Source organism: Canis aureus, chromosome 22 (genome assembly GCF_053574225.1).
Source record: "Canis aureus isolate CA01 chromosome 22, VMU_Caureus_v.1.0, whole genome shotgun sequence".
NCBI classification, from domain to species: Eukaryota; Metazoa; Chordata; class Mammalia; order Carnivora; family Canidae; genus Canis; species Canis aureus.
Genome location: NC_135632.1, coordinates 13133563 through 13146738, shown reverse-complemented (window position 1 = coordinate 13146738; position 13176 = coordinate 13133563). Strand labels below are relative to the sequence as shown.

Below are 13176 nucleotides of genomic sequence, written 5' to 3'. Positions count from 1 at the left end.
TCAGCCCAGGGCGTGATCCTGGAGTCCTGGGATCCAGTCCCCAATCCGGCTCCCCACATGGAGCCTGCTTCTTCCTCTGCCTGTGTCTCTGCCTCTCTCTCTCTGTGTCTCTCATGAGTAAATAAATAAAATCTTAAAAAATAAATAAATAAAAGAAAAAAAATAAAACAAGTCCTATAACTTCAAAACTATATTTACTCCTGAGTCTGCAAACTCAAAACTGAAATTAAATGTTACACTACCTTAGAATGATATAACGTCTATAAAAATACAAATTATTATGAAATTTCAGTTTAATCTACTAAGTTGTTATTTTTAGTTTGTCAACACATTCTAATGGTGTTATCTTGTGATTAGATCAGCACACAGTATTTTTTCTCTATAAATATTCAAGTTCTACTTTCTAAGAATAAGGCAAATCTTCAAGGAAGCTTACTTATAATAAAGACATGTATTAATTCTGTGATTTCAATTCTTAATTTCTGGCTTCTTAAAAAAATAACTAAAGCATTACTATTTCCTGGGGGGGGGGGGGGTGGGGGAGTAGGAAAAAGCCCTGCATATCAGTCTACTCTCTACAGTAAGTACATGGTAGCACAAGGATAGATAGAAAGTAGTAGATGATCTGTCAAAGTGATAGACCAGTGAATCAGTTACATTTCAAAGATGGTAAATCTGCCATAAACCCATAGTTTAATGGGCCACATTCTGTAATTACATTACACTGGATGACAGGACATCCCTGCAATTAGTTTCTATGATACTGTGATTTATAATACATACATATTTGGTCTTTATCCATGGTTTCTGGCTCACAGATCCCCCAAACCTTGGAATATCTGAGCATAAGAACAATGGAAGCATCTTTTGTTATAATATTTTGTCTTTTGTCCTCAGTTCCTGAAAGTACTTCAGAGCCATAAAGGTAAATGAGTGTCTTTTTATTCATAACAAGACTCTTTCCACCACAACTAGGTTTATGTTAATGGATGACTTGAATAGCATAGAAGGATGGGGGCTGGTTGCCAAGGAAACCAACCAGGAATAGAGGGTTAGAACTTTTAGTCCCACTCTTTGACGAAAAGAAAGAGAAGGGAGAGGGGCTGGAGGCTGAATCAGTACCAATGGCCAAAGACCAAATCAATCATACCTATGTAATGAAGCTTCTATAAAACTCCAAAAAGATGTGCAGAGAATTGCCAGGTTGGTGAACATATGGTCAGGGGAGAGTGGCACACTTGGGAAGGGCATGGAAGTTCCTAGCCCTTTTCCCACACCTTGCCCCATGCATCTCTTCCATATATATGACTATTCCTGAGTTATGTCTTTTTATAATAAGTAAGTAATCTAGTGAATAAAACATTTCTCTGAGTTCTGTGAGGCACTCTAACAAATTAATCAAACCTGAGGAGGGGTTATGTGAGAGAAGCATAGATGACAACCTGGACTTGCTACTGGCATCTGATATGGGAACAGAAAGTCTTATAGGACTGAACCCTTAACCTGTAACCCAAAGGGGGGAGTCGTGGGAACCTCTGACTTATAGCTGGTCATTCAGAAGCATAGGTAACTACCTGGACTTGCACCTGGTGTCTTATGGGACCAAGCCCTTAACCTGTGGAATTTGATGCTATCTCCAGGTAGATAGTATCAGAATTGAGTTAAGTTGTCGGATACTCAGCTGGGGTTGGGAGAATTGCTTGCTGACGTGGGAAACCACCCCTCCACACATATAAATACATACATACATATACATAAATACACACACACACACACACACCCCACATGTTAGAATTGGCCAGGATCTTTAAGTTTCCCAAAATGGGAATTCTTAATTATTTACTACAGGGTTTATACGCCCTTTTGTAAGGAAAACAAACAAAAACATCTGAACCATATAATTTTGAACACTAAATACATATTACATTTGATACCTAAGTGCAAAACATAAATAGCCTTCTTCACCTGTGGCTCATCTTTACAACCGGCACAGCCAGCAGGCTGAAGACTAGGGCAAGTCTTTTACATGTGGTTTCCATAAAGGGATCTTGGTAAAGATACCTTATTTAGAAGTCTGAGCTTCAGCTACTCAGAGGATGCTTTTGCTCTGTAAAGGGCAGTTGAGGTTCTCCAAGCTTTCTGGCATGCTTGGCTGGCTAGAGAAATGGGCTGCAGCTGTCATCATCCACTAGAGGTGACAGGAAAATCATCTGCACAAGTCAGTAGATTCAGAGAGGCAAGAGACATAGGATGATGCGAGGCTTAAGAAGAAAACAGGCTGTCAAAGGAGAAAGAAGCAATATTATCCTAGTGCACACAACTCCCTCTCCTGAGAGCTATCAATGCAAATATAATGCCAGTAACTACAGGAATTTCCAACTTGCTTATGCTCCAATATTTGTTTATACTTCAACATTTATCACAGATATGTAATAAAGCTGGTATGCATGTATCTGTCTCATCCACTGGACTGAGAACCCATACCCCCAGACTCTTGAATTTGGGTGAAACTTAAGGGGCACTTTCAGTACATATGCCAACCTGTAAAATAGGTAGTATTAATGTTAATTTACACAAGTGTACACATTTTGGGCTAACTTTTCAAAAGATCGTAACAAGTGAGTATGAAAATAACCGGTCATTGAAATGGTGTTAATTTTTGTTTTTGCATATATTATTTTCTTTGCTGAAACAAACTGGAAAAAAAGCAAGTGAGAGAAGTATGTGCCTCTCTTGGTTAGGCTAGCCAATAATATCGAAGGTTAATTTGAATTAATAGAAATCATAAAACACAGGTTGCAGTTGCATCTGAACTAAGTTGCATTGTTTTGCACAAGTCAGAAAACTATATGATTCAATTATCAAAATAAAATCATAATTTGAGTGTTTGGGTTTTCTATATCCAATGAAGCCAACTGTTTGACATTGAACCTGTCTTAAAAAAGTACTTGTGTATAGTTATTGTTTTAAAATACAATCTGCCTAAAATAAAAAATAAATAAAACACTGAGCAGCTTTCAACTATAAAAGCTGTCCTCAAGGTAACCTAATATACACAAATCAGATGATTAACATTGCTTAGCAAAGAGTTACAATTAATATTGTCAAGTGTTTGAATTTTAAGCAATGGAATTAGAAACAAAGGAAAAGACCCCATCATTTTGTGGGACGTCTTAATTGGACTGAGAGTAATGTATAATATTATTTATATTTTGATAGGTAACTAAAAACTTCAACAGCTACTTTACACTTAGAAGCACAAATATGGCACTAAAGAAAATGGACAGGGGGAAGTGTATTTCTAACTGCCTCATTCTTTTCTTCTCAGCATCTCCCATAGCAGCAAAGAGTAAATCTTCCAGTAGTTTAGGATAAAAACCACACAGTGATAGCCGATGCTTCCTTCTCTCACATCCAAACCTTGAGTAAATTATGTCAGGTCTGTCTTCAGAATATATCCAGTGTTCCCACCAGCTTCCTTGCATCACCCATCATTTCTAGCTTGGATTATGACAATAATATTTAATCCTAAAGTGTTCCTTCAACTATTTATTCATCCACCCGTCCAATAATTACTAATAAACTACTTAAATCAGATACTGTTTGAGATACTTCAGTACACAGAGAATTGCCCTTTTAGCCTTTACAAAAGAAATAAATACCTCTTATCTATTCTGAATCTCACTATGGTGCATTGTTCCAGGACATAACTGCCAGGGCAACTAAAAGTCAATTTTGAGAAAATAAACAACTAGGTCAGGTATTATTTTCCAAGTTGTGATCCTAATACTTTCCATTCTAAACCGAACTTAACTGAAGAATCTAATTGATATGATGGGCCGTCAGAATCATGATATGCCATGATTTTTGGCAGATAACTCAATAGGAATAAAAGGAATTGAACAACACAGCTATATTACCAATTCTTTTTATTCCTCTCAAAAGAACAAGATGTTTAGGCCTTTACACCTCACAAAATGAAAAGGAGAAAAAGAATTGATGTTGAACTCTGTCAGATGCTAGCAATAAATAATATTCATCCACGAAAACTTAAGCTAAATGATAGAGCCCAATCTTACCAAGAAATACATCTCAATAAAGTATAGTTTTTTATAATTATTCAAAATTGCAATATTTATATATTGATCAGTTGTATATTAATAATAGTCATAATGCTAAAAAAAATTTCCCTGGATTAACTTAACATTTAGAACATTATGACCACAGGACATGCAGGCAATATACACAACTTTTTTTTGCTGCAACAAAGAATGATAACCACACTAAGACTTTAATGTCCCAAACCATTCTACATAAGAGCAGAATTCTGTAGGCCTGGGTTTCTCAGTAGCATAGCACTATTGACATTTTCGGCTGGTGAATTTTTGTTGTTGAAGGCTGCTTTGTGCAATGTAGGATGTTTTGCAATATCCCTGGCTTCCTCCCACTAGATAACCAGTAGCCCCTGCTCTCTGGCTAGGACACCAAAAATGTCTCCAGATATGGTCAAACGTCCCCTGGGAAGGAGGCAATAGTTCCTGAAAATCACTACTGCAAAGAATAAAACAGCAATACAATAAAATACTTACATAATCAAAGTGTTAGTTCACTTTTTAAAAATGGATGATGGGTATCAAAATACCGTATTTCACTCCGTGGCACACATTTAAAAGTGACTGTTATTATATTATAACATTTTACGGTGCACTGGAAATTACATTATTTGCCATTATTTAAGCTTAAGGGGAAAAGCTTTGGATGTTAGTTTATAATCCATTAGCCAAAAGCATCCTGTAATTTATAGGATAGGTGGGTAACGTACTTTAACATTCACTTACTGATCTTTCTCCAAACCCTAATATAGTAAGTACTTGGAACACTCTAAGTTTCTCTCTTATAGGTGTAAGCCATTTTTAAAATATACTTTAAAATGTCATTAAATTTTTGGATCTTTCTTAATAAAGGTCTAGAAACCTTAACTGAAAGTATCGGAGCTTTTAAACAAATGCAAAATATTTAGAGACAAAGCAAATACTTTTCAAAATTCAACTTGTATAAACTAGTAACCTTTTTTACTTCCACTCTTCAGATAATGCCTTAATAAAAATCCAAGGATTTGGAGGCTGAGAATAGTTTCAGAACTCAAGATCTTTTCCATACAGAGGAGCTCTACCTCTTAAATCCTGTTACTAGTCACCTAAATAGTCTCTATGCTCCAATTCTCTCAGCTTAATCAGTTTACCCTCAAGAATGCTAATGGAATCATCCATTCTATCTATAAATACGAAAATGTATGTATGTAATGCTTTTATCTTTTTAAAAGAATTTCCACATTGATTATCTGGTATTAACCAAACACACCTACGGGACAGGTAAGAAAGAGATTAGGGATAGGAAACTTGCGGTTTAGGAAAGACTTGCCTAGTTTACAATTCAGCAGGAGTAGGAGCAGCGGCAGCAGAGTGGACACATCCAGACTAATCACAACAAACGCTTTATTTTGGGAAGTCCTCGTTTGACATTTCGCTCATAATTTCACATTGCATGGGAGTTTGGGGGACGCTGGGAGGCAAGTTATGTAAAAATTACTGCCGGAGGGGGGCAAAAAGTCCTTAGCTGTAGCAGCCAGCTTTCTCAGCCGCTTTACACAAAACTGAAGACTACATCTTCCAATGTGCCTGTATCCGATGTAGCATCATTTAAAAACGACTTCTGTGTTGAATATACTGAATTGTCCACAGGATGTTTTTTTTTTTTTTTTTTTTTAAGCTTGAATTCTTGTATCAGGAAGGACTCAATAGTCCTCCACGAGAGGATGGCTGCGCCTTTCACTGGGACGATCAAATAGCGGCTGCGACCACCACGGGGAGGCGGTTCGGCTCCTGCAGCGGGGCTGCCCCCGCAGTCAGTCGGCCTGTGTACGTGCCGGGCACCGCCGTCCTCTAAAAATCACGGCTCCGTCCCTAAAGTTAACTCGGGAACTCGCTTCTTCTCAGACCAGCTACTCCTCTGAACTCTTAGGGCGCTAACACGGAGCGGCTCCCGTGTTCCCGGCTTGCTGCTAGAGCCCCGAAACTTATACCAAAACTAGGCGCTCTACGGTTCAGCATTTCCGAGCTATTTTTGCAGCCGTGGCGCGAATCCGGGCCGCCGCGTCCCCATGGCTACCGCCACAGCAGCGCGCCGCGGCCCGGGGGCAGGTCCCAGGTCCCAGGTCCCAGGTCCCAGCCCCCAGCCCCGGGGGCGCCGCGGGCGGGGCTGGAAACACCAGCCCGCGGCGCTCGGACGGCGCCGGGAAACTCACTTCTCCGAGCAGGGAAAGCGGCTCCAGGCGCGGGCTGCGCAACCAGCCGGGGCGGGGGGCGGGGGCCGGGGGCCGAGGCGAACCTGCCCACGTGGCTCCTCCCCGCTTCTTCACAGCCGCCACCGCGGGCCGCGCCGCCTCTCGCTTCACCACACTTCCCACTTAGCTGCCTTTTGAACCGCCCCCCCAGCTCCCGCAACCCGCTCAGGAAATTTGAGAGGCCTCCGCAGATAATAACAGACGCCAAGGCCGCGGCCCCCAACGAGTTCCCACGTTCCCAGCGCAGGCCCGCCCCCGGCCAGGAGGCGCGCGGCCCCCGGGCTCCGCCAAGTCCCGCCGGGCGCGCCCCGCCCCCGCCCCGCCCCCAGGCGCGGGCCCCGCCCCCAGAGGCGCGCCCCGCCCCCAGCCCCGCCCCCCGGCGCGCGCCGCACCCGCCCGAGGGCCGGGGCGCACGTTGCCCCGCCCCCTCCGCCTCCCCCGGCGCGCGCAGTCCCGGGGCGGACGAGCGGCCTCCGCCGATTCGTCTCTTTCTCCCCTTCCCCCTCACAGGACGGTTTCCGTGACGGCCAGAGAGAGGCCACCCCAGGAAGCCTCCGCGGTCATAAAAGATGAGCTGCGAAGCCAAAGTCGCTTCAGCGCCCGACCTCGCCAGCTCCTCCCTCCTCCAGGAGCCCGAGCCCGAGCCCGAGCCCCGCCCCCGCGGAGCGGGCCCCGCAAGCCTCCCCCGCGGGCTCGCGCTTACGCTTTCCGGGCGGCGCGCGACGCGCTGGCTCCGCCCCGGAGCCCCGCCCCCTGCCCCCGCCCCCCCGCCCCCGCCCGCGCCCGCGCCCGCGCCCCGCTCCCTCCCTCTGGAGAGCCGGCGCGTACGAATCCGGGCGTGAGGCGTCAGGGACGCGCGGGCGCCTCCTCCTCCCCACCTTCCTACACTGTTGCTACTTTTCGGTGTGAGACATTCCAGCTTCTCTTCCCCTTCCGTGAGTCCCTGTTTCTCGCCCCTCGGAGACCCCGCTCGCCCCACAGGCGCCCGCCGCCGCCGCCGCCGCCGCCGCTCCCGCGCCCCGAGCGAGCAGTGCGCGTGCGCGCGCGCGCGGCCGTCGGGTCCCCGCGCTCCCTCCCTCCCCCGCCCGGCCCGGCCCTCTATAACTTGGTCGGCGTGCGGGAGGCGCCGCCGGAGTCGGAGGGCGGGGAGCTCGGAGGAGGGAGCTCGAGAGTTGTGGAGACTAGTGGCGGGGGGAAGTGGCAGCCCGCTCGGGTCGGCTCCTGCCCGCTCCCCGCCTTTCCGCCTCACACACCCACGCCGCCTGCCGCCTGCCGCCCCGGCCCGCGCCCCGGACCCGCGCCCCGGACCCGCGCCCCGGACCCGCGCCGTCTCTCGCCCGGGGCCCCTGCCGCTCGCTCCCCGGGTCTCGGCGCGGCGGGGGCGCCCGCGGGGTGCCCTCGCCCTCCGGGTGCGTGCGGACGGGCGGCGGGCGGCGGGCGGCGGGCGGGATGTGGCGCCTGGTGCCCCCGAAGCTGGGCCGCCTGTCCCGCTCGCTGAAGCTGGCGGCGCTGGGCAGCCTGTTGGTGCTGATGGTGCTGCACTCGCCGTCGCTGCTCGCGTCCTGGCAGCGCAACGAGCTGGCCGACCGGCGCTTCCTGCAGCTCAATAAGTGCCCGGCGTGCTTCGGCACGAGCTGGTGCCGCCGCTTCCTCAACGGGCAGGTGGTGTTCGAGGCGTGGGGCCGCCTGCGCCTGCTGGACTTCCTCAACGTGAAGAACGTCTACTTCGCGCAGTACGGCGAGCCCCGCGAGGGCGGCCGCCGCCGAGTGGTGCTCAAGCGCCTCGGCTCGCAGCGCGAGCTGGCGCAGCTCGACCAGAGCATCTGCAAGCGGGCCACCGGCCGCCCGCGCTGCGACCTGCTCCAGGCCATGCCCCGCACCGAGTTCGCGCGCCTCAACGGCGACGTGCGGCTGCTCACGCCCGAGGCGGTGGAGGGCTGGTCGGACCTGGTGCACTGCCCCTCGCAGCGGCTGCTCGACCGCCTGGTGCGCCGCTACGCCGAGACCAAGGACTCGGGCAGCTTCCTGCTGCGCAACCTCAAGGACTCGGAGCGCATGCAGCTGCTGCTGACCCTGGCCTTCAACCCCGAGCCGCTGGTGCTACAGGTAGGCGCGGAGCCCGGGAGGGGGGCGTCCTGCCGCGAGGGGCGGCGCGGGGCGGGGGCGCGGGCGCGGGGGCTGGAGTCGGAGAAGTGGCCCCGCCGGCGCTCCTTGGTCGCCCGCCGTGGACCCGGCCCGGCTGGGCCAGCCCGCGAGCGCGGGAAGGGGGCGGCGCGGGGAGACCCCGGACGGCGGACGGCGGCCCGGCTGCTGGAGAGCCCGCTCTTGGCACCTCGACTCGGGCGCGCCTCGCATTTGACTGCGGATCCTTTAACGCCAGAGGGAGCAGCGCGTCTCGTCTCGTACGTTCCCAAAATGTCTCTCCTGTGAGTGTTCCTTGGGGGCCCTTCTCTCCGCCTTTCTGCTTTTATCCGCCGGGGTTTGCACTTCCCCAGCGCAGTCTGTGGACGAGCCCTCGGAGCTGCCTTCGTTCTTCTGCAGTGTTTCCAGCCCCTAGAGAGCGAGCGTCTGCTCCCCCCCCTAGTAGCAGTACTCTTGTTGCCTGGCCTGACTTCGGCCCCACAGTCTTTGTTTGATCCTTTAGCTCATTTACCTGGCGGGCGGGTCGTTGGGGGGCAAGCTGGGGGGAATCGAGGCTGCGGTCAGGTTAATCCTCGGCCGGTGCTTTGCGTGGGATTAGGAAGAGGAAGGAAAGAAAGTGAGGCATCGTCGGACTTGGGGCTGCGAGGATTTGAGGTCAACACGGACATTTGCATCCTGATTCTGTGACCTGCCTTATTCATCTAGTGATTTGGCTGCAGGAAGGAGATGAAATGTTAGGCCAGGGTGAGAAACGGGGGAAAGAGATTCTTATCTCTGGTCTAGTTGAGTTACTGGCCTTCTCGTGATTTTGTTTTGAAAACAAACACACCTTTTAGGGGAATAGGTTGGCATCTTTTTAACAGGTGACAGGGAAAAAAAAGAACCCCCCCCTCCAAAAAAAAAACAAAACAAAAAACTGTTGACCTTTGGAGTAGTTCCCAAGTTTCCACACATTCCCACCCGCTTTCGTGCGGGGTTCTTGAATAGTGGTAACAGTTGTGGGTTTGTGATCCTTCCTGTAACTGCAGGAAAGTTACCTTGCCCCTTTTCCATACCAGTTTTGCTGTTTATCAAATATGAGGGGGGCATGACTTAAAATTAGTAATTACTAACTTTGATATACTTAATGCTCTTTGGGCGGCTGAGAATGTTACTATTGGGGGGGTGTGGTTGTAACAGGATTCTTGGTGGGTTTTTTTTTTTTTTAAAGTCAAGTGCAATAGGAATGTACAGTATTCATTTATATTGCTTTCTTTTCTCAAGTTCCCTAATGCCCATCTTAGGTAAGGGAAACCAGCTTCATTTGATTAGTTCAGCCGAATAATTTCAACACAAAATAACTACTTTTCAAAACTTTAGTGTGGATCTTAGTTAATTTTAAGCTGTGATAGGATGTACATAATGGGTCACATTTCAAGTACAGATTGTATGTTAAACACTTTAACAGTGAATGGGGTATAAAACTGGTTAAACTTTCCTCTAAGAAATTATTAAGTAGTTTCAATGCAACTAGTCACCCTATAAAGCTTAAGATCATATTTGTAGTACACATTTGCCTCAACTTTTTTTTTTTTTTATTTAAACTATTTTTTTTCTCTTTGAGGAATAGATGTTTATATTAGGAAGATTGATCCCTGTAGAAAGCTTTAGCAGTGTATTTGCAGATAATCTGTCAAATTCCCTGGGACCCAGAAATTTAAAAGGACCTATCTGAGTAGTAGTACACATCTTCTGCACTTGTAATAGTGGGTGCCTACCGAAAGATTTTTATCAAGTAACTCTGAATATTGATGTATTCAACACGGACATTTGCATGTGTTGCAACAACAAATACTAGGACTGATATTTTAAGAACATTCTAGGTCCAGCTCTTTGTAAAGATAGCTTCGCGCTTGATTTGCACTAAGGAAAATCTGTTTTATTTGGGAAGCTTTTATATGAATTTTTGAAGTTTGAAGCTGTCTTGACATTTTCAGTTTACTTTCTGGTTGAGATAGTCAGGTGTGCTTGTATCTTGTTTTCTGACTAACTCTTCCCTCAATCTTTCTCTATTTTCATCTTTCATCTTTCAACCTCAATTTTTAAAAAATCAGTTATAGTCTTGTAATTTAGACTTGGTGACACAACTGCTCTAAATGAGTGGATAGATGGGTTATGGAATAAGAGTTTGGTTTTAGTATGTGAGGAAATACGTGTTAACATTTCTTATTTTGACTTCTGTGTGTTGCATTTGAAATTTAGGCAGTCCAGTTCTATAACTGTTAAGTGCTCTGTGAAATATAAATTTGGGGTCTTTAATACCAGTACTCCTATTGCTATGTTTATTTTTTTATATGATGAACAAGCACATTGAATAGGATTTATTTTCAAATAAATGTTCACAGAGATGCTACTTTCTTTATAGAACTACTTCATCTGGGGGAAATATTAGTGAGTTAAGAAGTATAAACAATGCACTTGAGGTTTGATGATGGAGTAAAACCACTAAAGTGAATCTTAAAATTGTGTGATCAGGTACAAAGATCATTATTAAGTCAAATCATGATGTTCGTTATTTCTGCTAACGAGACATACAAGTTTGGTATTTATATAGGTTTCTATAAAACTGTTAATTGCTGTTTATGGTAGTATGCGGTATTAACAATGATTGAAAACCTCACTCAAATTTGACTATGTATTTTGGTTCATGTACCTTAAAAAATATTTTAAAGATCGAAGCATGTATTTTACAGCTTAAAGAGGAACTCACATTTTTCTTTTTTCCAGGAGAGGGAGCTACTTATTGAATTTTTGGACACTTGGTGACAAATTAGATTTTTCTTATATTGTCCTAAAATTAACTACTTAGGGGGGAAAAAAGTCTTTTGAACTGACTTCATCAAACTATTCTTAAAAGTTTCAGTGTGGTAAATATGCTTCCAAAATAAATATTTAAAGATTTCCTTTGATAGGTACTAAAGAAAGAACTGAAAATGTAGGTAGATTTTGCTCACTTAAATTTGCCTCTTCGGATTTTAAGAAACAGTAACAAATTGCATTTTCTATTATGCCTTGAAAGAAGACTTTGAAAGGTACTAAGTGTCTGTAAGACCTATTAACGCACATACCTCATCTACTTAAGGCTGTGTAGATTTGTAATATAGACTTAACCAGTATGAAAAGGTGTGAAAGTACAACTCTTCCCATCATTGGATAGTTTTACTAGTTTACAGCAGCTTATCTAGTTCAAAGGAAAGTAGTTTGGCCATAGAATTATCATTTTCTAAAAAAATTTATAAACCTCAAACAACAAGATAACGCTAGAACTATTATCTTCTCCACTGATACTTTCCTTCCTTCCTTCATGGTTTTACTTCACCAAGAAGTTTGTTTTGATTATAAGTACCATAATCCTATGAAGCAAATGGAGAGAGGGACTTTGTGGATTTTATATTGTGTAATAGCATTCTTGGAATATTGGAAAATCAAGATGTTGAACTGTTTTGGCAAGATGTCAAGATGTTTTCTGTTACTTTGTTGGTAAATTTTTCTACCAATATTTGCACTTACTTATTCTTGAATTTATAGAAGTTGGGTGTTTGTTACAGAAAAATACTGTCTGGATTTCCTGAAGCCCAAACTATCTCTGACTTGATGACCTAGAGACCTAGTGATGATGATCTTACTTAAAGAAACAAAGCTGTTTGTTTAGGATGGAGGATTTAGGAATATGTTTCACTACATTTATAGGACTTTGTCTTAAATTTCCTGAATCATGGTTTTAATAGAAGTTCCTTAATTTTTACCGTATGTAGCTGTCACTTATGCCATAGATTTTTATCTTTTATTCCAATTCTTATAAATGACATAGTACATGCAAAATGCATTGTATAGTGCTAAATGCCTATTAAGCACTCAGTAAGTGTTAGACATTAAATAAGGTAAAAGTAACTTTAACCATCTGCTTAATCAGCTGTTTTGAAGCTTGTTTGGAATATGGATCACCTTAAAATTAGTTACGATTCAGACTATGAACCGTATCTTTAGTTACATTGGTTTAGTTCATCCCTTATTACAGAATGAGTTTTTATAGAAAACCTTGAGTGAATGTTGTTGTTTTGTCCTTAAAAATACTTCCTAAAGAGGAAAATATTTTTAAGGTGCACTGCCTAAGATACAGGTTTTGAAGTAAACAAAAGATTATGGCCATTTAGCTGCCTTACTTTGGACAAGTTGGTAAACTATTTTATGGGTCTTTCCTATAAAATGAAACTAATGAATTAGGTCCTTTCCTTTTTAGCCCCAGTATCCTGTGAATCTCAAACCCTTGATTTGAGAAATTACTGTTTCTCTACTTCTCTTCTGAGTTTGATTTTGACTAGTGGCTTTAAACTTCTAAAAGGGGATTGGGGGTTTGGTACTTGGTCCCTGCTAAAAGGTATGGGAGGGAGGCCAAGGTAGATAACCCTGTTTTTGAGCTTGTTTTCCTCCCAAATTTTTACACACACGAAATCAGATTTTAAAACAAAACGAAAAACAAAACAAAAAAACAGAGTTTGCCTTTAAAGGAAAAAAAAAAAAAAATGGAGCTAAATGTAGCCAAGTGTCATGTGGGGTAATAGCATTATGAAAAGATGTTCCAGACTTTGTATCAGGAGTTTCTTTGCAAGAAACAGCTTAGGGAGCCACCTACTTTCCCACTGGATGCTACG

At 44.8% G+C, this 13176-nt stretch overlaps 2 protein-coding genes across 12 annotated transcripts in view; one reads left to right on the top strand and one right to left on the bottom strand.

Moving 5' to 3' along the window:
• SLC9A9 (solute carrier family 9 member A9) overlaps positions 1 to 7371 on the bottom strand; it is a 654903-nt gene extending 647532 nt beyond the window's left edge. For 2 of the 9 annotated variants that reach the window (XM_077864848.1, XM_077864849.1), the window contains exons 1-2: positions 5422 to 6261; positions 2062 to 2278 (exon numbers count right to left, since the gene is read on the bottom strand). The gene's annotated coding sequence lies outside the window, so the exon portion shown is untranslated. The other 7 variants (XM_077864844.1, XM_077864842.1, XM_077864845.1 and 4 more) reach the window with 7 other exon arrangements.
• Positions 1082 to 13176, top strand: part of DIPK2A (divergent protein kinase domain 2A) — a 30802-nt gene continuing 18707 nt past the window's right edge. The window contains exon 1 of one of the 3 annotated variants that reach the window (XM_077864852.1): positions 1082 to 1203. Coding sequence is in view for 1 of the 3 variants with exons in the window: in XM_077864851.1 (XP_077720977.1) it covers positions 7793 to 8449 (657 nt within the window). In the remaining 2 variants the exon portion in view is untranslated. Of the gene's footprint in view, positions 1204 to 7777; positions 8450 to 8626; positions 8770 to 13176 lie in introns of those variants that run through there. The other 2 variants (XM_077864851.1, XM_077864853.1) reach the window with 2 other exon arrangements.